This window comes from Mirounga angustirostris, unplaced genomic scaffold, assembly GCF_029215605.1.
Source record: "Mirounga angustirostris isolate CCGP_5_RB_7025 unplaced genomic scaffold, mMirAng1.0.hap1 SCAF_4, whole genome shotgun sequence".
In the NCBI taxonomy this organism is placed as follows: domain Eukaryota; kingdom Metazoa; phylum Chordata; class Mammalia; order Carnivora; family Phocidae; genus Mirounga; species Mirounga angustirostris.
Window position 1 is genome coordinate 41679215 of NW_026991712.1, and position 24586 is coordinate 41703800.

The window sequence follows — 24586 nt, forward strand, 5'->3', positions numbered from 1 at the left end:
AGATACACACACACACACACACACAAGCTTTAAAAGAGAACTTCGCTCACCCTCAGCTTCCAAGTAGATACCACTAATGTCTGTTTACTGTCAGTAGTATGGGATTTGGCTGCACTGGAGTGGGTTGTATATGGTGCACAAATCATGTGTATATACATGATTTGAATAGGAACTGTAAATATTTTTGAAAGGCTTCTTCTTATTCTTGTGAGAAAGTCTTTATCCAGTAGACTCATCCCATCATAGCCTGAGGGACAGACATTGGACTGGCTAAGAGTAGGAGTCAAGTAGGCAACCTGTACCCTTGGAGACCACCCTCCTGCAACTCCATCTCCTATATGTGCCTCTCCTCTTCATTCACATGTCCCCCTCTTCCCCTCCCCATGGCTGGAGCTCTTACCCTGGGTCCCCTCCTACCTTAGATCCTGGAAATCTGCTCTTGTCTCCACCCAGATCTTTTCTTTTCTGGAATATCAGGAGCTCCTTGACATGAAAGCTGTGGATTAATGAAAGAGCACTGGATTTAGAAGCAGATAACCAAAACCTTGTGCCTGCTCCATTATTTTAATGATCGATCATGAATAAGCTGTTTAACTCTTCTGAGCCCCAACTTCTCATCAATAAAATGGGGATAACAACACCTCTCTGGTTGTTGTGGAGATTAACTCAGAGGTAGTATCTGTGAAAGGGGATAAAAGGTATTAATGTTATGAGTCTCAGTTTGTAGTTCCCCTAAGGTTTTTCTGCACAGGTGTTGTTAAGGGGCACTGGAATGGCCCATCCCATCATATCTATTGTCTATCTTAAAAGGATATTTAATTGTTGAAATGTTGAATTAATGAACCTCACCTTCAGGGTGAAAAAAGGAATGAAAGCAAGAGGTAGTTTGCTTTACCAGCTAAGAAAATGTGTCAGGACTCACAGCCATGAGAATTTCAGACTTAGGTCTTTACTAAAGTCTTATTTATTATTTAGGTTATCTCCATAAGGACTTACAAATGCCAAAAAGAACAAACATACTTATTTGCTCTCAAGGTTGTTGAAGTAGAGAAATTCTAGAGTGCTACACATGATACCCAGGCCTGGGGGAAAGTGCTTTGGGTGTCTTGAAACCCAAGAAGAAGAATCGAGGGGGACAGCTCAAGAGAAAACAAGTCAGACTGAATTTTTAGGACACAGGAGTGCTCCCTGAGAACCAAGAACACCGTCTTTGGCTTGGACAAGAGGGTGGTGCTTAAATAACTAACCAGGGATGAGGGAGGCTCCTTGATACCCTTCCCGAGCTGGTCTAAGAGAATAGTTCAGTCTGGAAATTTCAGATAGCCATAGGAGCTTGGGCAAGTCACTTAAACATTGTGCCCTAGTTTCCTCATTCATAAAATGGGTATAACAATTGTCTCCACCGCTCTACCTCATTGGGCTCTTTGAGAATTTAATGAGATAATACTTAAAAGTGTTTAGAATTGCATCTGGCATATGGCAAACCCCCAGTAGATGTTATTATTAGTATTAGAATATCAGAGAGGCTGGGCTCTGTCTCTAGCAAGTGGACTGATCTTACTACTGAGTTTTTTTTATTTTTTGCCAAGTTGTTTACAAACAATACTAGGAGTTGGCAATTATTCTTATCTCTTTAAGACTAAATATTCAGGGGAGGAACGTGTTTTACTTTTGAACTATCTGTCTTACTTAAATCATGGCATGGAGATGAGGTTAGAGTGTCTCCTATTGCTCTTATCATCTTCACTGGGGAGTTATAGAAACTTGTCATACCTCTTGGCTTTGTTCTCAGATAGTACCAGCTGTAAAGTACATTTTGTTCCTTAAATTGATGTTGCACGGATAGTAGGAAGACTCCATGGTCAGACTTCCAAAAGAACAACCCACAGCCTCTTTAGAGGGTTCACAAAAGTTGTTTTAGAGAAGAAAAATACCCCTGTGTGCTTTTTTTGAGCGCTATAACTTGGTTAAAAAAAAGAAGGAAAAAAGACTTATTTTTGGTTGAATATGAAGTAGTTATAGAAAACCACAGACATACAAACGAGATTGTCAGAAATTTCAGATTGAGAACGAGAAAAGTGTTTATTCCTTTCCAGTTCTCTTGGTCTTGATATATCTCTCCTGACAACTCACTGTGGCCCTTACAGGTGCAGTGGAATGAGCCAGGTGCACAATACTTCTTAGTTGACAAGGAGAAGCTGCCAAGATTCCCATTTTCAATTGACCAGGAAGGAGGTATTTATGTGACTCAGCCCTTGGACCGAGAAGAAAAGGATTCGGTGAGTAAATCTGGGAAGAGTTTCAAGGGCAACAAAGACAGAGTCCTGTGCCTATGGACAACTCAGGGCAGAATTGATTTTACTTAAAAACAACAACAAAAACCCCAAACTGGTCCTGAACCCCAGTACATGTTTGCTTTCAAAGACAAGAGAGCACCCCACAGATCTGACCCATTTCATTTTTTCTTGTTTCCCAGTTCAAAGTAAATTGAAAATAAAGGGGTAAATTAAATAGCTGTTTTCTTTGCCTTTTAATGGGATGATGGAGGAGTCCTGTCTTAACACTGATCTTCCTGTTGTAGTATGTTTTTTATGCTGTGGCAAAGGATGAGGTTGGACAAGTGCTTTCATTCCCACTGGAAATTCATGTGAAAGTTAAAGACATTAATGATAACCCACCTACATGTCCATCTGCAGTGACCGTATTTGAGGTCCAGGAGAATGAAAATATAGGTAAGAAATGGGAGCTGTTCAAAGCCATGTGATTGTCCTCCATATGTTACGTCCGCAATCCCTTTCTCCTCTCCACCAGGTAAAAGATGGGCAGGTAAGTGTGATTGGGGATCATCTGTGCATGTCTGGCACAGGAGAGAGATTTGAACGCACTTTGGGAATCACACAGATACAGTATTTCGGCTCAAATAATATCTGGGTAGTGTTCTTAAATTGGAGCTTTTTTTTTTTTTTTAATTCTTATGTTAATCCCCATACATTACATCATTAGTTTTAGATGAAGTGTTCCATGATTCATTGTTTGTGCATAACACCCAGTGCTCCATGCAGAATGTGCCCTCCTCAATACCCACCACCAGGCTAACCCATCCTCCCACCCCCCTCCCCTCTAGAACCCTCAGTTTGTTTTTCAGAGTCCATCGTCTCTCATGGTTCGTCTACCCCTCCGATTTCCCCCGCTTCATTCTTCCTCTCCTGCTATCTTCTTCTTCTTCTTTTTTTTCTTAACATATATTGCATTATTTTTTTCAGAGGTACAGATCTGAGATTCAACAGTCTTGCACAATTAAATTGGAGCTTTTATAACTACTACCACCACTGCTACCACGATTACTCCCACTACTATTACTGTTACTACTACTACTACTATTACTTCTACACCCTTTCCACTACCCCTGGCACTGTAACCACTTATGCCCATATCCTGAATACATATATAAGGTTATCTCATTTGCAAGGTTTTCCCATAGATTCTTATTTGCCTTCTAACAACCTCAGTAACAGATAAAATCTCATGAAATTTGCTAAATAATTTAGATGAATAATTACATCCAATGTCAGATACCTTGCAGTAAGTAAGCACCAAAAATGGAAGTTGACTTTTGACCCTTGATCCTCCCTCTCTAGGCGTCAAATAATAGTTCAGGAAGCTGGTAGATGAAGTTCGAGTCCTACCTCTTTTTGTCCTTGCAAGTCTTCTTGACCTGCTGTGTTGCCTTTTACTGTGTCGAATGGTGGCTTTAGTTTTGTACAGGGGACCTCTACTACGAGGACATTAGGATTTCTGGGAGTTTTGTGACTTCCCTGGATTTGGGACAACTCTTGTCTATTACCCTGTGCTGATGAGCCCGTTGATTGAACAGGCTGGTATTTCTTGACATGTGTTTGTCTGTTGTTTTGTGCAAGTTCCAGAGGCTTACAAGGTTAGCAGTCTCTTATGACTGCCACTCTTCGGGCTCTGTTGTCCTTGTGAGCAGATCCTCTCTCCCATGCCTTGTGGAGACTCTCATCATTTTCTTTGATCGCTCTACTCTTCTTGCTACACATTTTTGACACAGTGGGTGCTGTTCTGGCAGCATGATGGGCCCTGCTCCTGTGGCTTGTTTGCTCAATGTGCATGTTTTATTTGTTTTGTTTTGTTTTTGTTTTTTTTTCTTGCTGTCAGGAGTCCTATATAGGTGGCCTGTGGTCAGTGTGTTTTGTTTAGGGCCTGTCTTTTTCATTTATTCTAATGTTTCTGCAGCAGGAAGGGGTACATGACAGCGTGAAGGATTTTAATTAATTACAAGGAAGAATCTTCTAACAGTGATGTTGTGTAACAATGGAATGAGTGACAATAGCCAAGAAATACTTGTGGCATCACCCTTTTTGAAAACCTCCCAGATTTCTGGTCTGTGATACTGAATGAAGGCAGAAGACCTTTGAAGAACTTTCCAGATGATCCCTCAAGTCTCTTTTATAGGGCCTAACATTTTGGTGTATTCATTATCTATTGCTGCATAACAAACAGTCCCCAGACTTTGCAGCTTCAAACAAACATTTATTATATCACGGTTTCTGTGAGTCAGGAATCAGAGTGCAGCTCTGATGCATACCTTTGATTCAGAGGGAAAGTTTGGTGGGGGGGGGGGGGGCGGGCAGGAAGACCTTGAAAAATGGTGAGCAAGATGAAAGGCAGTATTTTTTATAATGTAATCTCTGAAGTGGCATCCGTCACTTTCACCATATTCCATTGATTAGAAGTGAGTCACTAGGCTCAGCCCACACTCAGAAGGAGGGGGTTACACCTCCAATATGGGGGATCACTGGGAACCATTTTAGAAGCTGCCTACCTTTGTGAAGAGGATAGTACTAGTTTTCTGAGACTGGTGAGGAAGTCATTGTTGGTAGAATAAATTGTTCAGGGGCCCAGGGAGCTATTTGCCTCTGTAAAGGTGAGAATTTATTTTGCGACAATGTCTCACAAAGTGTCGAATAGTAGACTTAATGGACCAGGAATTCTTATAAATCAACAGAGATTGAGTCTGTTCTTTATATTTAGCCTAAAAGAGGTACAAAACCATGTCCCTGCCCTTTGGGGGCCTTACTGTCTAGCTCAATAAAATACTAAATTATTCCTTAGTGTGTTGATAGTCTCCTCTTTGGTGTCTTTGATTAGCTAGAATCTTGTGGGACTCACGTCCCCAAGTTTTAGCAGTGCCAATATTAATTCTGAAATCCCACTTGTTACCAAATCCTATGTGTTCATACAGGAAGTTTAGCTTTTCGTAAAAGCCCCACCTCCTTAAAGTATTTCTGAGTACCCCAAGAGCTGCTGTAAATACCTCTGAATCAGTTTGGGCTGCACTCGTTCCTGGCCTTTGTTCTTCAGAGACCTGGCCCTCCTTTTCCTTCTGGCGCGTCCAAAAAGTTCTCTGCTCCCACCAAAGAGGCATCCTCTGCTGGAATTTCCCTGGTCACTGATGTCAACAGTCCTTATGGTGCCTCTGACAGCTGGAATTTTCCTGTGAGGTGGGAGAAGAACAGTGTCCTCTGTGTTACACTTAACTTGCTGAGAGGAGAGGTCCAAAGCAGGGCTTCTCCGACCCCAGAGGATCACAGGATTCAGTAAGATACTCTTTCATCCCAACACACAGACACTTAAGGGCAGATGCATGCCACAAAGGTGACTTGGTTGTAGTGGATTCAGCAAAAGCAGCTGCTACTCTCTTGGGTAAATATTCGCCTGTGCCCTGTTGGTCATGATGCCCCCTCCCAGCCCACGGGACACGTCTACATGTGTCTAGCTCCATGACAGACATAACATAAAAACTTCCCTACCTCCCCCCTCAAAAAAAAAAAAAAAGAAAGAAAAGAAAAGAAAAGACAACACCTCCAAATTTCCATGTAAGTCAGCGAATGCAAATTGATTGGGGAAGGGGTGAAACCTAACTCCACAACTGGGATGTATTCAAGTTTTAGCCCCATGGTGGGATTCTTGCTGCCTATTGGAAACCCACGATTCTCATTTCACAGAGCAAGATGATCCAGAACCTATTACAACTCACCCAGAACTGGAGGGAGCAGTGAGTCATAGCCTCTGCCTGCTGGAACTCCCCAGACCGAAACACTCACAGGAATAAAATACATAGGGCCATAACCCGCAGCAAGGCGGGGGATGTGTGCCTGTTCTTTGCCCTGTGTTATCTGCGGGGTGGGGTCAGTCTCTGCAGTTGTTGCATGAAGTTGCTTAGAAGCAAGCCACAGTTGGCTTTTCCTTGTCGAGTTACACCATTTGTCTTGTCTATCAGTGTCCAAGGGTGGCTGTAACACATTACCACAAACTTGGCTTCAAACAACAGAAATGTATTCTCTCACAGTTCCGGAGGCCAGAAGTCTAAAATCAAGATGCCAGCTAGGAGAGAATTCTTCCCAGCCTCTTCTAGCTTCTGGTGGCTCCTGGCATTCCTCGCTGCTTATGGCGTAACTCCAGTCTCTGCCTCCTCCTTCACATGGCCACCCCCTCTGTGTGTGTCTTGTGTCATCTGATCTTCTAATAAGAACACCAATCACTAGATTTTGGCCTACCCTAAGTCCAGGATGATTTCATCTCAAGATCCTTAACTAATTACATCTGCAGAGGCTTTATTTCCAAATAAGGTCATATTTGAGGTTCCAGGTGGACATGAATTTTTGTAGGATGCTATTTGTTATTGGCTGAATTCTGTCCCCCCTAAAATGCATATGGTGAAATCCTAACCCTCAGTACCTCAAAGGGGGACTATTATTTAGAGCTAGGGTCTGTGAAAAGGTAGTTAAGGTAAAATACTGTCATTAGTGCGGGTCTTAATCCAATATGACTAATGTCCTTCTAAGAAGAGAAAATTTGGACTCAAACACGTCTGGAGGAATGACCAGGTGAAGACACATGAAGACAGTCATCTAGATGCCAAGGAGAGAAGTCTCAGAAGAAACCAACCCTGCCAACCCCTTAATCTTAGACCTTTAGCCTTCAAAAACTGTGAGAAAATAAATTTCTGTTGTTAAATCTGCCCAATCTGTGGTGCTTTGTTATGCTGGCCCTATCAGACTAATAATATACTGCTCAACACACTACATTATGGAAAGAGTTAGAAGAACCAAATAAATGTAAGAACTGTAGTCTGCTACTCAAAGTGATTTACAGTACTTTCTAGGGATGTGCTTATCCAGTGAAACCATTTTGAATACAGTAGATTAAATAGAATCTGTAATGGATGGATTCCTTTTATTCTTTCTCCACAGGGAGCAATATAGGGACTTTCACTGCCCACGACGATGATGAAGAAAACACTGCCAACAGTGTTTTAATATACAGAATTGTGGATCAAATCCCCACGTTTCCCAAGGAAGGACTTTTCCTGGTCCAAACCTACTCAGGAGTGTTCCAGTTAGCTGAGCGGTCCTTGAAGAAGCAAGACACTCCTCAGTATAACCTGACTGTGGAGGTGGCTGACAAAGGTTGGTATCACGTTCACTGTCAAAAGGAAAATCCCTGTTTTCCTTCTAGTTGTGCTTTGTTAGGCTGCTCTGATGCCTGGGTGTATTACAGGATGCCATCCGAGAGCTCTTGCTTCCTGCGTAAGACACACATGGAGCACAGAGGCAGTTGGTCCAATGCGGTAGAGGCCAGAGTTACAGCTCAGGCAACATTATTGTATTAGTTCCGGTCCTCTGAGAAGCAGATGCCAAAAGGGGATTAAATGTATAAGGATTTTATTAGGGGAAAGGCCCATGAGAAAAAAATGGGGGGGGGGATGTCCGGAGAAGGTTGGGGGAGCCATCAGACCACAGTACAAGCCTAACCCTGAGTGAAGGAAGGCTGGTGGGAGTACCATAGACCGCAGAGAGTCAAAAAAAAGTTGGCCAAGGCCCCTGGGAAGTCCAAAATTGTCCACCGAATGAGTCTGTGATCTCCTAGAACATGGCTGTCTTGGCCTGCCTGCCTTGCCTAGTCACTGGCTAGGGGCAGCCCATGGGAAGCAAGTCCTCCATGCAAACGTGCTGCTGGATGTCAGAGCACAGCAGGGAGCCATCATCAATTAAGTTCCCTGTTGTTGGAGGTCGGCAAGGCCTATTCTCATGGCCACTGAGATCATGACCCAGAACATTAATCGTATTTTCCAATTCTCCCTTTTGGACTCCAAGGACTCTTACTGTATGAAAGAGTCTAAGGACTCTATTGTATGAAAGTGGAGGAGAAATGCATCTTTGGGGAAGGTCTGTCTTCTATCACCCCTCACTTGGCCATGAGACGTCAGGAGACATTGTTCCTGACTCCTATATAATTTCAAAGCAAGTCGTTCTTAATCTTTGTTGGCTCACAAGACCCTTTGAAGATCTGATGAAAACTGTGCGTTCTCTAACAAATGCATGCATTTTTGGACGATTGTGCACAGACACACAAAAACACATGTATTCAGAGCCAGATTGATTTTGGGGGCACACACACACTCCTAGGTTAACAATCTTTCTCTGAGTTAATGAGCACCCAATCTCAGATGACCAAATAGTTCAGTAATCATTGTGCTAGGAGTCACAGATTATATAGGTATGGAGAAGAAAAGAGCATCATTTCACACCACTCCTCACATTTCCCCCTTTGTACAGATGTTGACATACCGAAGAGAATTAGGGTTTAACAGGCCCCCAATACAGGCTTTTTGGAAGTTAGTAATTTGGCAAATAGTGAGGGCCTACTATATATGTCCAGAATTATGTTAAGAGGTACAACAGAAGTGAGTATAATAAATCATCCCTGCCTATGGTGAATTAACAATTTCACACCATTAACCATCCATTCTTTCAGCAAACAGTTACTGAGCACTTACCTTGCATGAGACACCATTCAAGGTATTGAAGATACACAGGTGAATAAGACCCAGGGTCTGTCCTCAAGGAGCATTCATGATAAAGGAGATGGACATGTGAATGAATAAATTACAAGAAACATGTACAAGGTAACCCATGAAGGATATGACTTAGTGGAGGGAGAGAGCAGGTCAGGCTTTCTGGAAGAGGTGTCATTGAGCTGAGTTTTGAAGGATGAATATGACAAGTTACGAAATAGTGCAGAGCTTATGGAGGAGAAGAAATTCCATCTACAAATGCAGGGAGACCTGAAGTAATATGAGGCTATAAGAGCATAAGGTGGAAATCAGATTACAAATTGTCTATGTTCGTGAGTACATCTATAGAGAACAGGGACCAGATAACAAAATAGATTTATACATAAACATATATGCATGCAGATGGAATTAAACATTAAATTGTGCACTAATATAGCCTAGAGACTAGGCTTAATTAACATAGTTTTACATAAAATTGGAGAGGGCTCGCTACCCAGGAGGCCACACTACTGGCCCAAGTGAGGTTTGTGCAGAGCTGGGAGCCAGCGAGTTCAGGTCCTGGCAAACCACCCCCCCTCTACCCCCGACCCATTGTTAACCATTCTTGTTGTCCTCAAATGTTCTGGAGACTGACCCCAGCTTTTATCAGCATCCATTATTATAATTCAATTGTTATTAGATCACAAGCCTGGCCTCATGTCCAGTGCATTGGACACCATCTCTGGAGTTAGACTGCCTGAGTGTATCTGTCGGGATCCTAGCAGGAAACAAGGAATAACCAAGAAGAGTTTAAAGAAGAGATTATTTGAAAAGGTTGTGGGCAGGGTTAAGGGAAACCAACTGGAGGCACGAAGTGCAATGGACAGCCTCCCTCCACGGAGGTGTGAAGGGGCGATTGAAGGGAACATTCCACGAAGGAACAAGCCCTCTACTTTTGCCTACAGAAGAGGCTGCTGGGGGGAACTATCCCCCGACCTCTCTCCTCCTGCCCCTCCTCCCATCCCCTGGCAGCAGCCAGGGTGCCCGGATGCAGTCTCTGAGGTCAGCTTCCCAGGACACGGAGCGGGGTGGAAGGGTGGAGAGCAGACAGAGAAGGCAAAGGGAGCACAAGGATTTGAATTCTGGCTTGACCACTAGTTAGTTGTGTGACCTCAGTCTGGTTACCTAACTTCTCTATCCTGTGACTTCCTCATTCATGAACTAAATGAGGACGATCATAGTATCTACGTCATGAAACTTGTATGACAATGAAATGAGTAATGCTGGTAAAGCACTTCATGCAGGGCCTGGTACACAGAGAGTGCTGACAGTTTGTATTATGACAAGAACCCCAGTTCTGTTATTATCTACATTTCATAGATTAACTAACTGAGACGCAGAGACCTGGAGGGACACACATCTGATAAGCTCTCCCACATCTGATAAGGGACAGAGTCAGAATTCAACAGTGGGACTCCCGAGCCCTGAGTCTTAGCTATTATACAACACAGTACATCATGGTTTAGAGCCATGGTGACCCCAACAGAGAACCTGTCATGTTGTTTCTCATTCTGGATATATCCCTGGCACCCCATCCCCACCTGTATTCCACGCTCATCTCGGACCTTGCTTGAACCTGCTCTCTCGGACTAGATCTTTGAATTGTCAAACCCACCCCTCAAAGCCTGTGTCATTTTCCCAGGGTTCCATGAGCTACTTCTGAACCCCTCTTGCCTCCCACAGTCTGGGTAGCCAGGCCTCTTGAAGGGGGCTAACTGTACTGCTTCTTCCCTCATTTGGAGGAATAGGCACCCAACCTTCCCACCATGGAGGACAGAGGAGATGCAAGATGGTTAGTGCCAGAAGTGCTCAGAGAAGGAAAGATAGCTGGCTGGGTGACTCAGGGAAGGCCTTCTGGAAAGATAGTTTTGCTCTAGGTTTTGAAGGTTACATAAGTTTCACTAGTTAGAAAAGAGAGGTTGCTTCACAGGAAAAAAAAAAAAACAAACCAAACAACCAGTCTTGATGAGGAACGAGTCTTACCTGGGAAGGAGCGGTTGGAGGACAGTGGGACAGCCAGGGAAGCTTCTCCCAGAGCTTTCTCCAGCCTCCTTTTGCTGACCTTCTTGTGGGTGCAGGTGGGGAGCAGAGGATCCTGTCCCCACAAACACTGCATGTCAGTAGCAGGGTTGTGGCTGTGACTGTCACTTCCCTTGCCAATGTGTTTCTTGCAGATTTCTGGTTTTAACACATGATGTTTAATGAATATTTTTGTGATTTGACTTTGATTTTCAGATTTCAAAACCCTCTGTCATGTGCAGGTCCATGTTATTGATATCAATGACCAGATCCCCATCTTCGAAAAATCAGATGTGAGTAGTTTTCACCTGTTGTTTTATCTTTGCTGTGTTCGTATTACTTGACCCTTACTTCTGGGATAAAGACACAGCGGGTAGTTAGGAAAAATTCCAGACTTTAAAGGTAACTTTCTAGTCAGTACACTGGTAACAAACCCAGACACCATTTTCATTGGAAATCTTCAGGGAACAACGGCATTCACTGTTAGAGTATCTGGGAACATCTGTTTATAAACTCCTCCCAATGGCTCATTTCTTCCAAGGGCTTGCTTAAAAGCTGCAATGACAAGCTTTGTCAAACTGAAAGGATTTGAATGGCTACTTGCATTTTGTCCTTATATATTTTGTGACAGTGAATGGATTACCACTAGGTCTCAAACAAGCATTTTTAGTCAAAAACTTAATATTTGGAATACTGGTGATTTAAACTCTGTTTGCAATAACTGGGTAAGAGAAAGAGAAAGGGAAAACTGACCTCTCGGTTAAGCCAAAGAAGAACGTGCTTAAGACAGTTGCAAGAATTAGGAAAATCGGGCAGAAAGAGCAGGGGAAAAAAGATCAGTTGAGAGAACATCAAGAAAAACGTTCACTTATTTTGATATGGGCTTTAAACTTGGGGGTGGCTTTACCACTGCTTCCCTTAAAAGGGAGATCTCTATTCTGGAGCAGAGAGAAGTCCATTTGACTAGATTGTTCTGTCATGTTTGAAGTCACTTATGGGATAGCCCAGAGCCCTGTGATGATGATCATAAATCAAAATAGGGACGAAGCTGTGACAAAGGGAATTGATTTATGAGAGGGTTTGGGGCGGCAAGAGGTGTGTCTGAACCTAAGGGGTAGCAGGCGCTGGGGCCCCACAGGCATGAGATAAAGAGCCCATTCCTTCTCAGTCTCCAGGAGCCTTTCCTTGGGTTGTGGTTTTCTTGTGTTCCATCTAGACAGTGGTTTTACATTGAGGATAAGAAGATCCTGCTTTGGGAGTTGGAAATGCAAACTGTACCTGAGAGAGAGCAAGTGGGTGTCTGTCATTGCCCCAGGCCTCCCCTGGGCCCTGCCTGTTACCATCTTTAAGATCATGACGCCAATAGGGATGACCTGGGAGATTTTCAGCAGAGAGGTGGGGGTTGGTCCGGGCCAGTGAGCAAGAACACAAGCTTTGGAGTTGGACAAGCATGGGCCTGAGTCCCAATTCTGTGACTTACCAGCTGTGAGCTCCTGGGTGCGGTTTACCTCTCCAATCCTTTGCTTTTCTGCCAAACGGAAATGACAGTATAGCTACTTGATAGGGTGCTTTGTTGCTTATCTTTCCTGAGTCCTTATCATGTGCCAGGCATTGAGGGGGTTTACATGCTTTATCTCCCTCAATCCCCGCAGCAAACAAGACATAGGTTGTGTTGCTATTATTTCTGTAAGACAGATGATGAAACTGAGACTTGAGGAAATGAAGTGACTTACTTCAGGTCACCCAGCTACTAAGTGGCAAGCTGAGGATTCATCCCCAGGCTGTTTGACTCCAAAGTTCAACCTCTTAACCTCTCTTCCTTGGTGGATTACAGATTAACTAAAATAATATATGTAAAATGCCTGCCATAATTTAGGTACTCAACACATAGTAGCTATTTATTTATATCATTACTAGTATAATAACTGCAGTTAATAAACATATTGGATGTGAGAAGGGGAATCTGTTTTAGAATCCTACCAGTAGCTCCCCGAGACATGTTTCTTGGTGCAATGGATATCAGTCTACGAGGATGACTGATGTCAAAATCAACGGCCACATATTTATTGGTAGGAAAACATGCTTGGTAAGTATTGATGCAAACTATGATTTGTGTTCATTGTGAATCCAAAGAGACAGATTTGCCCTTTGGAGATTATGCTTGATGACAACGGACATTCTCATTTCCTTCCCCTGTTTTTTTCTTAGTATGGAAGCCTAACCCTTGCTGAAGACACAGTCGTTGGGTCCACCATCTTAACCATCCAGGCCACAGATGCTGATGAGCCATTCACTGGGAGTTCTAAAATCCTGTATCGTATTACACAGGGAGATAGTGACAGACGACTGGGGGTTGACACAGATCCCCAAACCAATGCTGGATATGTCATAATTAAAAGGGTAAAGAGCCTCTTTAATGGATTTTTTTTCTTTTTTATAAATCAAGTTTCTTATGACAGTGCAAGGATCGATAAGCAGAGATAGTGGATTAGCCGTTACCTTTCAGGTGTGGTGAGGGACTCCTAGAGCACCCATTCATTCTCATCCTCCTGAAAGACAGAAGGCCAGGATTCTAGTTCTGGGTCTGTTGCTGAGCAAGTAACCTTTGTGGAGGGAGGTAGGGTTGCCATATAAAATATGTAAAATATAGGATAAATGATTTTTTAGAAAAAGTATGTCCCATGCAATATTTGGGACATACTTCTAGTAAAAGAACTGTTTGTTGTTTACCTAAAGTTCAAATTTAACTAGGTGTTCTATATTTTTATTTGTTAAATCTTGGGAGCGTGGAGGTTTTGCTGAGGGCTTTACCTCTCCTTTTGCAAATGTGGGCTATTAGACTGGATGAGCCCTATGAGCCCTTAAGGCTGTAGACCCTCCAATGTGTCAGCCATAGATCTCTTTTCAAGGTTTAATAGACTTATCCTTTCATCCTATCCTTCCTGCCAATCCCCTACTTTCATCTTTTCTGATATTGCTAAACTCACTGGCTCTCACGTTATCTTACCTTCTGTAAGGACTAGGAAGTCTAGAGCCAAAGTCTTGATTACTATAGTCCCTGCTTCTTTGTGCAGGATCTTTCTAGCCCTCCCTCAGTCTTCTCCCACCGCCTACCGTATACACCTAAATCTTGACCTTTTTCTCCATGGCTGCCTCATCTATGCTTTACAGCATGTAAATGGTTTACCAGATGACTCTATAGGAAGCATCACTCAATGTCATCTGATATATTTGGATTTATAAGGGGTCAGAATTACAGCAATAGTGGGTCCGTAGGCATGGTTGGGTGTTGGTGCTTTATGGTGTGGTGTGCTAGAGGCTGCAAAAAAGGCTCAGGAGGAAAGTTTTAGACCAGAATCAAGGAAAGCTGAAGAGGAAGATGAAGTGGAATAATTTCACAGAGGATGGATAGAGGCACGGGGATAAAAGTGCTAGTGCCAACGCGAGCCCGGGGGCAGAGTTTCGGGATTCTGATCCTATTATTACCATACACTTCACCTCCAACAAAGGGCCTCATGGGGCTCCGGCAGTGAAGTTTGTGTGAGGACCAACTGAAACCATTAGGATCCTGTGTCAGTCTGACATTTGGAAAAGGACTAGGGACGACTCCCCCCACCCTGTTCATGGCTGTCTACATGGAGAAGAAGAATTGCAGAAGGATCAGATAAAGGAAAGGGCAGTTTTCAGAGTTGGCAGTGGGTGGTCCAAGCAGCAGGCTGGATCCTTTCCCAGCAGGAGGGGGCAGACAGCTCCCAGTTTCTCCCAGGACCAGAGCTCTCTAGACATCTAAGAGAAGATAGAGGCCTGCCCATCTCGGTACGAACGATTCCCACATGTCAACATTTTCTCGTGGTGGCTTGTTGGGAGCCAACTTAAGTTAATTGGACCATTTGTGGCTAATGGGCACCTTTAGGGAGATGTTGGTAACCCCGAATGATTAGTGGTGGGTGCGAGCTGTGAGTAGTCTTCCACACAACCTTGACATGAGGAGGTATGTTACAATCCAGCAGGCTTCTGACCAAAATCCTTGTCATATCCTTTTTGTTTTGTGGTTGTATTCCTAGTGTCTGGAATGCTGCCTGGCACATAGGAGAGTTTGATAAGTATTGGTTGGCTGAATAAATAATTGAATTCTGTCCTATACACAGTTATTAACAGACAAGCACAAAAACAGTCATCCAACTTGTGCTTTAGGCCTGTGAAATCCTAGCTCTCTGTCCTTCGGGCACTGTGATAATAGTATTCTAGTGAAAGGATTTGTCTGACTGTCCAAAGAAAAGGGATCCGAGACAGAGACAGAACAGAACTGGAGCTCTAGAACTCTGAAGGGTATAGGCTGCTGGACTAGCCAGATGCTCACACTCTCGTTCATGTGATGACTGAGAGATTATAGTATATTTTAAACCAAACCGCATGTCTTGGATACCACTTGGAAGGATACCACCTTCCTCTCTTTGTAAGATCACTCTGCCAATTAACAAACCTTCCAGTGCTGCTTGAGCTAGTCGCTCAAGGCCTGCAGTAGCTGCCTCTGGAGCGGGCATCTCTGATTAAGATCTCTTCAACGCTCAGCAACAACTGACCCTAAGGTGTGGATTCTTGATTAGGATACCCCAAATGTTAACCAGCCGCCCTTAGGATGTCTGTATTCACTATGACAGATGCATGTATTTATACTGTTTTCAGTGTTTTAAATAAATTAGACTCTATAATGTGGTTACTTGTGTATGACTTAGGCTTCTAATTCCCTACACAATTAAGCTGCTAGGGGACTACCACTGCTTTTGAACCTTTGTGTTAATAATTTTTTAATGTTTAAAACTAGTTTAAAAAAAAACACATAGGGGCGCCTGGGTGGCTCAGTCAGTAAGCATCTGCCTTCGGCTCAGGTCATGATCTCAGGGTCCTGGGATCGAGCCCCGCATCGGGCTCCCTGCTCGGCGGGAAGCCTGCTTCTCCCTCTCCCACTCCCCCTGCTTGTGTTCCCTCTCTCACTGTGTCTCTCCCTGTCAAATAAATAAATAAAATCTTTAAAAAAAACCACATAACATGGAATCTATCCTCTTACATTTTATAGTGTACCTTCTCTATATGCCCCTGTTGTAGAGCATCTCTAGATCTCTTTTGCTTGCAAGAATGAAACTCTATGTTCCTTGAACAGCAGCTCCCCTTTTCCCCCACCCTCCAGCTCCTGGTGACCACCATTCTGCTTTTTCATTTCTGTAAGTTTGACTCTTCCAGGTAGCTCAAAGACATGAAGGCAAACATAATTTGTCCTTCTGTGACTGGCTTCGCTTAATGTTCTCAAGTTTCTTCCATGCTGTAGCATATGGCAGGATTTTCTTCTCTTTTGAAAAGGCTGTATAATTTTCCATAGTGTGTATATACCACATTTTCCTTATCCATTCATTTGTCAGTTGACATTTTGGTTGTGTTCACCTCTTGGCTACCGGGATTAATGCTGCATGATCATGGGAGAGCAAATATTCTGTTTTCAGTTCTTTGGGGCAAATAGTCAGGAGTGGATTGCTGGATATAGTTGTTCTAGTTTTCAGTTTTTTGAGGAACCTCCAGGCTGTTTTCCACAGCAGCCCTAGCATTTGACATTCCCACAAACAGTGCATGAGGGTTCCAGTTTCTCCACATCCTCGCCAGCACTTCTTTCTTAAGTTTGATAATGGCCATCCTAACAGGTGTGGTTTTGATTTGCATTTCCTTGATGAGTAGTGATGTTGAGCATCTTTTAATATACCTGTTGGCTAGTTGTATGTCTTCTTTGGAGAAATGTCTACTTAAGTCCTTTGCCTAGTCATTTCTAGGTAAAAATCAGGTCATTTTGGGTTTTTTATGCCAGCAATTTGCAGGAGTTTCTTCTTAATACGATGCATATCACCTCTCATCAGATACCTGGTTTGTAAAATAATCTCTCCCATTCTGTAGGTTGCCTTTTCAAGCCGATGCTGATTTCCCTTGCTCTCCCGAAGCTTTTCAGTTTGATGTAGCCCCACTGGTGTAGTTTTGCTTTTACAGCCTGTGCTTTGGGTGTCCTATCCAGAAACTAAGCTTCTTAGTCACCTTTCTATCAGGAACTGTTCACCTGAATTACAGATATGCTAATTGTGGGCAGATTTGGCCTAGGAAGCCCTATTGCCCGACTGTAGTCCACTTCACTTTACGGAGCATGTCTGCATCCCTTCTCCTTAGTGCTCCACCCTGACCTCAGCCAAGGCACAGCTAAGCTCCACTGTGCAGATGAGGTTCAGGTCTCCCAGCCGTGGCAGAGCTGGGAACTTGACCCCAGAAACCAGAAACCAGAAACCATTAGGGAGATGGTTTCTGTTGAGGCCTTGTGTTGCCACCTACTAGCCCTGCGACCTTGACCATAGGGGGTCAGCTCTCAAAGCCTCAGGTCTCTCATCTGTAAAAATAGGCAAAATGGTGGCACCTTCTTGAAAAGGATGCCGGAGAATTAAACGGGAAAATACATATATAGCTCTTAGCCCAGCACCCGGCACAGAGTAAACTTAATAAATGTCCAGCATTATTTTAATTCTGATTAATTCGAGCTAATTTAGCATCTCTCGTTTCTGACACTACATGTGTGCGTTTCCACACCAAGCAATTCTTTGACACCGGCCTGAAGGCCTACAATTTAACTCAATTCTGGGACTATCTACCTGGAGATAGCACAGACTCCACAGGGTAAGGGCTCAGTCCCACGAGACTGCCCCTTCTTTGGAAGCCAGTTGCAAATCGCGGATTGTCATCTGTGCTTTGGAGCGACTGGCTGTAAGTTGGCTCTGTGACTCCCTCCTTGGGTCCCACCACTTGCTAAAATAGCTCACAGAACTCAGAGAAACATGGACATTGACTAGTTTATTGTATCATGGATATGATAAAGGACATAGGGGGACAGCCGATGAAAAGATCCATAGGGCAAGGTCTGGAAAGTTTCCCCAGTGCTGGAGCTTCTTCCTACTCTTGAGTTGGGGTGCCCCATTCTCCCAGAACATGGGATATGTTCACCAACCTGGAAGCTCTCTGAACTTGTGGGATTTTTATGGAGGCTTCATCGTATAGACAGGGTTGATCATTAACTCAATCTCTAGCTTTCTCTCCCTTTCCTGGGAGGTGCAGGTGGGGCCAGAAGTGCTTGATCTTTCTGGTGAGCAGCCTCCATCCCGAAGCAACCCAGGAGCCCATCAAGAATGGCTTCATTAGAACAAAAGGTATTCCTCTCACCCAGGAAATTCCAAGGGATTTAGGAGCTCAGTGTCAGGAACCAGGGGCAGAGAACAATATATATTTTTTCTATTACTTCACATTCCAACGTGATGTTGAGGATTAAACAAGTTTTGGAAATGCTGTCCTCCTCAATATTTACTGCTGCCCAAAGCTCTGGCCAGTCATGCGGTAGAACACAATAGTTTTGGGGCCAAGTGGGTATCAGGAGCGGCAAGTCTATTCCTTTGAGTCCTGCCTGGCTTATTGACAATTCCCCTATGGGATCCCCTTTTTGAAATTTGGGGTTTTGTTTCAGCTTTAATTTCTTTAAATGCAAACGTTGTCACTTCTCTATCATGGCTGGTCATTTTGAATTCTCAGTCCTTGACCTGTTTTTAACTAGCTTAAGTGTCATTTGGAAAAGTAACGCACGCACTTTTCCTCATCAGTGATCACTGGTGACAATGTTACATATCCCCAGTCTGCACTCCTCTCTCTCAGCACTTCTATCTCTGCCTCCAGGCTGAATCTAAATCACTGGGTTTGATTTAACTCAAGCAGTTGTCTGAAGAGGAAAGGTGGCCTGAGCATGTTTTGTGAGCTCATTTGATGACTGTATCTCATCAGATGGGACCCACAACCATCCCAGGAGGCCATGATAGGTCTCTTGACTTGGCTTTGCAGGCACATCCCCGTGTTATGAACGACGATACACAGGGTTTGATAAGGCTTCTCCTTGATTAAGTTCTGCTGATGATCATTTGCTAATTTAGCATCTTTCATTTCTGATTTTTTCCCTGGAAGATCTGGCTCAGTGTTTTTCCTGGTGTGAAAGTTAAGCACTCCGATCAATGACAGGCTGCTTCTTTCTCCTTTGTTCTTCCATTCAGTATGTGTTTAAGGAGCACTGACGCCCTCTCCTAACTGGTCTCCCAGTCGAGGGTGGGTACCCCTCACGTGGCTGCTCCCAGAGTTATTTTCCAAAAAAAAAAAAAAATCTGACCACATCAGTTCTTGTGCCTTGTGCCTCCCTTTGCTCCTCAAGGATGACGTTCCAGCTCCTTAGCTGGATGCACAGTCTTCTCTGTCTCAGCATCACGCATTCTATCTTGATGATACAGGCTGCTTCCCATTTGCAGACGTAGTGTCTCATTTCTTTATCGCCCACCTCTGGGGGCCTCAGTGATGGGAGGGGAAAGCCAGGGAGGCCCCTGAAGATCTGTTTGGTGTGAGGATGGGATGCACCTCTTCTGTCTGAGCACCCAGAGAGTGGAGCTGCCTGCCTGAGCCTGGGCTTGTCTGGACCAGCAAGGAGCAGAGAGTGCTTCCTTTGTCCACAGTGCAGGCTTGCTCTGGGGGCTGCTGTCTTTCTGTTCCAACTACCAGGCTTTCTCGGTTTGATGCCCTTGCCTTCATTCCCCGAGATGAAGAGTGGGTCTCTGGGAGTCAAAAGCTCCAGCTTGCATCCCACCCCCAGGTAGGGAGACCTATCAGACCACTTGGTGGTGATCAAAATGTCATCATGGGGCCATGGCCTGCAGACAGTGGGTGCTTATCTCTGTGAGCAACCTCTTTTTTACATCTCATCTGGCTTACAAAATTTTATATCCTTTATATTATATCCTGTCCATTGCTTCTTATTTTCTATCTCAAATGGCCTTGAATCTTCACACATAATTCTTTCTCTTCCATATGAACAACCTTTCTATCATACTTTCTATTTGAACTAGAAATTGGGTTGTGATGTTGTGTGTGTTTGTGTGTGCATGGAGGAGAGGGGTTTCTGGAGAGTGGGAATTTTCTCCAGAATGTCTTTTCCACTGGAGCCCTCAAGGGCCCATGAAGACCGAGTCTTTCTCATCTTTCTATTTCTTGACTGATACACGATGGATACTGTGTGCCAAGGAAGAGGGGAGAAGCAAAGATCAGTATAACACAGAGAGCTTATGCTTAGTGAGGATCTAAAGTAGATAACCAAACAATTAGAGTCTTGAGTCAGAAACTGAGAGATTACAGAGGACATGGAGCTTGTCCATTTGGAGATAGCAGATGGGGACTGGATGTAGAGAGGACAGCATTGAGCCAACTCCTGCCTGAGGGGGAGAACTTTTTCAGATGTTAGGGAAGGGCAGGCCAAGCTAATGCAATCATGTGTCAAATCCTCCGCGAGTTTTTCTGTTCGTGAATGGATATTACCATTTTTGTTCAACCGATGAGAAACTGATATAAACTAAAGTTAAAAGACTGACAGCTCACCAAGAGATCCTGGGTCTTATAGGCCTGGGAGAGTGAATCAAATAATGTAGTTTCCATAATCCATAATCCATAAAGTACCTTTTGGGCTTCGCTTTGGTTCCTTTGTTTTTGAGGTCCTTGGTACCATTGAGACCGTGACTGTATACTCACTTGTGCGCATAATATAAATATTTAGGTTTTGGTTTCTAGGGCTTCACGGATTCCCAGAAGCCTTTTAATCCCAGATGAGAAGCCCAACTAGGCCTTTCGGACTAGGAATTTTTTCCCCTCAGAGAATCATGGACTCAATGTCTTGAGAGAGACCTTAAAAGTCACATAAAACCAGTTGCTGAAATGCTACGGAAGTCCTTTCTATGCTGGCCTGTCACACGTTGTTTAAGCCTGTTCTTGAAAGGTACCAGAGTTGGGAATTTACTGTTTTTGGAAGCCACTCCTTCTGTCTTGGGTAGCCCTGCTGGATTCTTCCTCATACTACACTCAAGTTGGTTTCTTGATTCTTGATTCCTGGCTCTGTCCAGCATAGTCTGTCACAAGAGCAGACCCTCTATCTTTCGATTTTCTCTGCTAACCTCTCCTACCTTTTATGCAGGTAAGTTCTTTATTTTGGGGTTTGGATTCGGAGGTCCCTGGGAAATCATTCTCTATACAATGTGGATGTCTGTATATAAGCCTTTCCCTAGCTGTCTTCTGAGAATTTTCTTGAGAGAACTAGTAAGTTTCTGCTCAGTGAATGAAGTATCCCAGGGTTACATAAATTTAAGGGACGCTGCATTGATTTCCTCTTCTAGGAGAGTCATAATGCATCTAGCACATCGAAAGCTCTGATAAGTCCTGCAGCAAAGACTTTGGCTCTGTTATCATTCTGACAAGTAGGTTTTTGCTGATACCAAATTGGGAACTGCTGCTCTGTAAGAAAGTATTTATTTATTTATAGAGAAAGAGAGAGAGTGTATGGGGGAAGGGGCAAAGGGAGAGGGAGTGAATATTAAGCAGGCTCCACACCCAACGTGGGGCTCGATCTCACGACCCTGAGATCAAGACCTGAGCTGAAATCAAGAGTTGGACGCTTAACTGACTGAGCCACCCAAGTGCCCCTGTAAGAACGTTTTTAAAGGACCATTGGGAATGAAGCTTTTAAGGGAGCCAATCATCCCCCAAATTAATTTTTCCTCTTTTTTCTCCCCCTACACAGCCTCTTGATTTTGAAACAACAGCCATTCACGATATTGTGTTCCAAGCGGAAAATCATGAGCCTTTGGTGTCTGGTGTAAATTACAACACCAGCTCTTCTGCCACGTTCAGACTTATTGTGACAGATGTGAATGAAGTACCAGAATTTTCCGAGCGCGTATACCAAGCAAAAGTCAGTGAAGATGTGGCTATAGGCACTAAAGTGGGCAATGTGACTGCCAGGGATCCGGAAAATCTGGATATAAGGTAGAGGAGAGCAGTGTTGGGTAGGCCCAGCTGTGCTGGGACCATGGCCAGTGGGGAGGAGGAAGGGTTGGGAGGGATAGAGAAGCTGGTCTGACTCCAGTGCTCTCCTCTAAGAAAGCAGCCGGTGATCTGAAGCTGTATCCCAGGATACAGAGTGGACATGACCTTGGTTCCAACAGTCATCAGTACCCTGGGGGCATCAATGAGAAATCAGGCTCAGGCAAGTGGGAAGCATGTCAGCTTCCATCCCAGCCCATTCACCACAAATCCCAGCTGACGGCTGGTGAGTTCAGGAGATGGGGTCCAGAGACTGGGCTACCTAAAGCCAGGCTCTGTGTCTGTACCAGCCATGGGAGCCAGGGTTTGGGGGAGAGTTGCTGTCCAACCCCTAAGGTGGACTGAAGAAGTTCTTTCTAGACAGAGAGAATGAAGCAAAAGCCCAACTGGACAGACTCACCCACTTGATAGGGTTAAGGGAATCTTCTGGATGTAGAGTGCCTACGTTCTTTGGCTCTCCAGACAACAGGTCTGGGGTGACAAGACTCATTCCAGAGCCTACCCCTGGAGAGGCTAGTGCTCAGGCTGAGGTGGTTAAACAAAATGTGCAAATCTTTCCATCTTAGCAATTCTCCATCATTTTTTCCCCAGTGCAATAGGACCTACACAGATTTGTCTTAAACATGTGCAATGATAATTTGCCCAAGATATATATGTTGTGTATACATCAATATCTATAACCTCTTTGAGATTTTTTGTTAATAAGCACACGGATAGGATTTGAGCCCGGATATTTTGCTTCTGTTTTATCACATTGGCACTACTGTCCGTGGCCTAACGAATACTTCAGCCTAAACCATTGGCTTAACCCATTGCATATGGTCCCGAATGCCAATTCCTGAAATTCCTCAAAACATTTCAGGGGAGTCTTGCCTCCCAGTGAGCTGTCATTTAGGCATGTGAAATCACCTCTAAGACCTTTTTCTTTGTCAGGGAGTAAAGTTCCTACCTATTGTTTCATTCTCTATGTTCCATAAAGGCAAAGGGAAGAGAGAAAGAATAGTGGGGGCTACGCTGTGTGGTTTAGAGTAGATACTACTGTATACATCAGAGTCACAAAGTATGATGGGGCACAACATGTTTATAATTTACAACCATTTATTGTTTAACAAATGCTTCTGCCTTCTGCACGAGAATGCTATAAAAATCATCAAAGACAAGTAAATAGAAATTTGAGTTTATGAGTGGGCAAAACAAAAACATTTAAGAAAAGTTCTTGGATCAAGGAAAAGGTATACCAAAAATCCTATTAAATTGAAATCAGGAAGATGAGGATGAAGACAGAGAAGGGGAGTGTCCTGTAAGAAGACAAATGAAAAGAGGCTTTCAAGAATGAGGAATAATCAATCAATAGTTCTGATGCTAGTAATAAGTCAGTTAAGAATTAAGGATGACTCCCACGTTTTTGGCCTGAGTTCATTCTTTTTCTCTCAGTTCGGCAAACTCATAATCCATCAGCACCCAGTGGTCCTTTAAAAAAGTAGATCAGATCATAGGACTCCTCCGAAAACCCTCCAAAGAGTTCCCATCTTACTCAGAATGAAATCCCAAGTACATAGGATTTCTTCTTCATCACCCGTACACACGGCCTAACAGTGCTTGGCATATAGAACATACTAATATTATGAAAAAAATTAATTTGATGAAAGAACACATCCTGACTTTTTAATCATGCTCTTGCTTTTGGACATGTAGGTTGTTTCCAGTATTTTTTTTTATTGTATAAAATATTTTGAATCTATGTATGAATGTAATTCTTTTCTAACTTCAATTAAATTGTTTTTTATTTGGGGACAATTTCCAGAGGTGGTATTCTGTGGTCTGAAGACATGGACATGCTTATGGCTATGTTGTATTCCTTCCCAAAGGGCTGCACTAATTGGGGTGTTCTGGTGGTTCTAGTCTTATCTCAGATTCATCTCTCGTACACCTGCCAATGAGTTCCACTGAAAACACAAATATGACTAGAACACTTTCCTGCTTAACAGCATTCTGTTGCTGCCCATTGCTTCCAATGATCTGGCTCCTTCCACCTCCCTGGCTTCATTCATCTTTTGCCATCCACTGCTTCCCATTTTTATCCCAACACGGCTGGAATGCCCGACTCCCCCACACCACCAGGCTAGTCCTTGGCCTCTTCCGCACTAGCTCACACAATTGTTCCTTCTTGAGCATTCTTTTTCTTGCCTTAGTTAACATCTTCGGCTTCAGAAAGACTTCTCCGGGATACCGCAGGGCCCCTCTCATTGTATTTGCCACATTTTATTGGAACTATCTATTTCTGTGTCTGTCTCTTCCACTGGCCTAAGAGCTCCCCCCCCCCTTTTTGGGTAATCTCCTCTCTTTTTCTAATGCGCAATATTTGCTAAGCACTCAGTAGATGTTTGTAGAATGAGCAATTAATTCACTGTGCCACGAGCAGCCTGAGTATCCACCCATTCACCTAACATCTCCACCCCTGGGTGTCCGAGTTTTCTTAGAGGGAGTGGTTGGCTAATCAGTTTTCAAAGATGCTTCCAGGTTGTTTTAATTGGAATCCTTTGATTTCCAGGAAAGTTGAACTTTTTTCCTCTGGAGTTTGTGACTATACCTTTTTTAATAAAACAAATATAACTACGACTCTGTAAGGATGCGCAAATCTTCCTTTTGAAGGTGGACGGTATGCAAGTAAAGCAT

The 24586-nt window shown here is 43.7% G+C and overlaps 1 protein-coding gene and 1 long non-coding RNA gene across 2 annotated transcripts in view; one reads left to right on the forward strand and one right to left on the reverse strand.

Moving 5' to 3' along the window:
- CDH17 (cadherin 17) overlaps window positions 1-24586 on the forward strand; it is a 73030-nt gene that overhangs the window by 35027 nt on the left and 13417 nt on the right. Inside the window, exons 8-13 of the mRNA XM_064588124.1 lie at window positions 2148-2279; window positions 2582-2732; window positions 7275-7490; window positions 11153-11229; window positions 13145-13336; window positions 21609-21853. Coding sequence (XP_064444194.1) covers window positions 2148-2279; window positions 2582-2732; window positions 7275-7490; window positions 11153-11229; window positions 13145-13336; window positions 21609-21853 — 1013 coding nt within the window. The remainder of the gene's footprint in view (window positions 1-2147; window positions 2280-2581; window positions 2733-7274; window positions 7491-11152; window positions 11230-13144; window positions 13337-21608; window positions 21854-24586) is intronic.
- On the reverse strand, window positions 433-6280 carry LOC135364091 (uncharacterized). Its single transcript, XR_010410585.1, has 3 exons — window positions 6059-6280; window positions 5336-5515; window positions 433-496 (listed from the first exon to the last, which is right to left on the reverse strand). It is a non-coding gene; the product is annotated as an uncharacterized LOC135364091 (long non-coding RNA).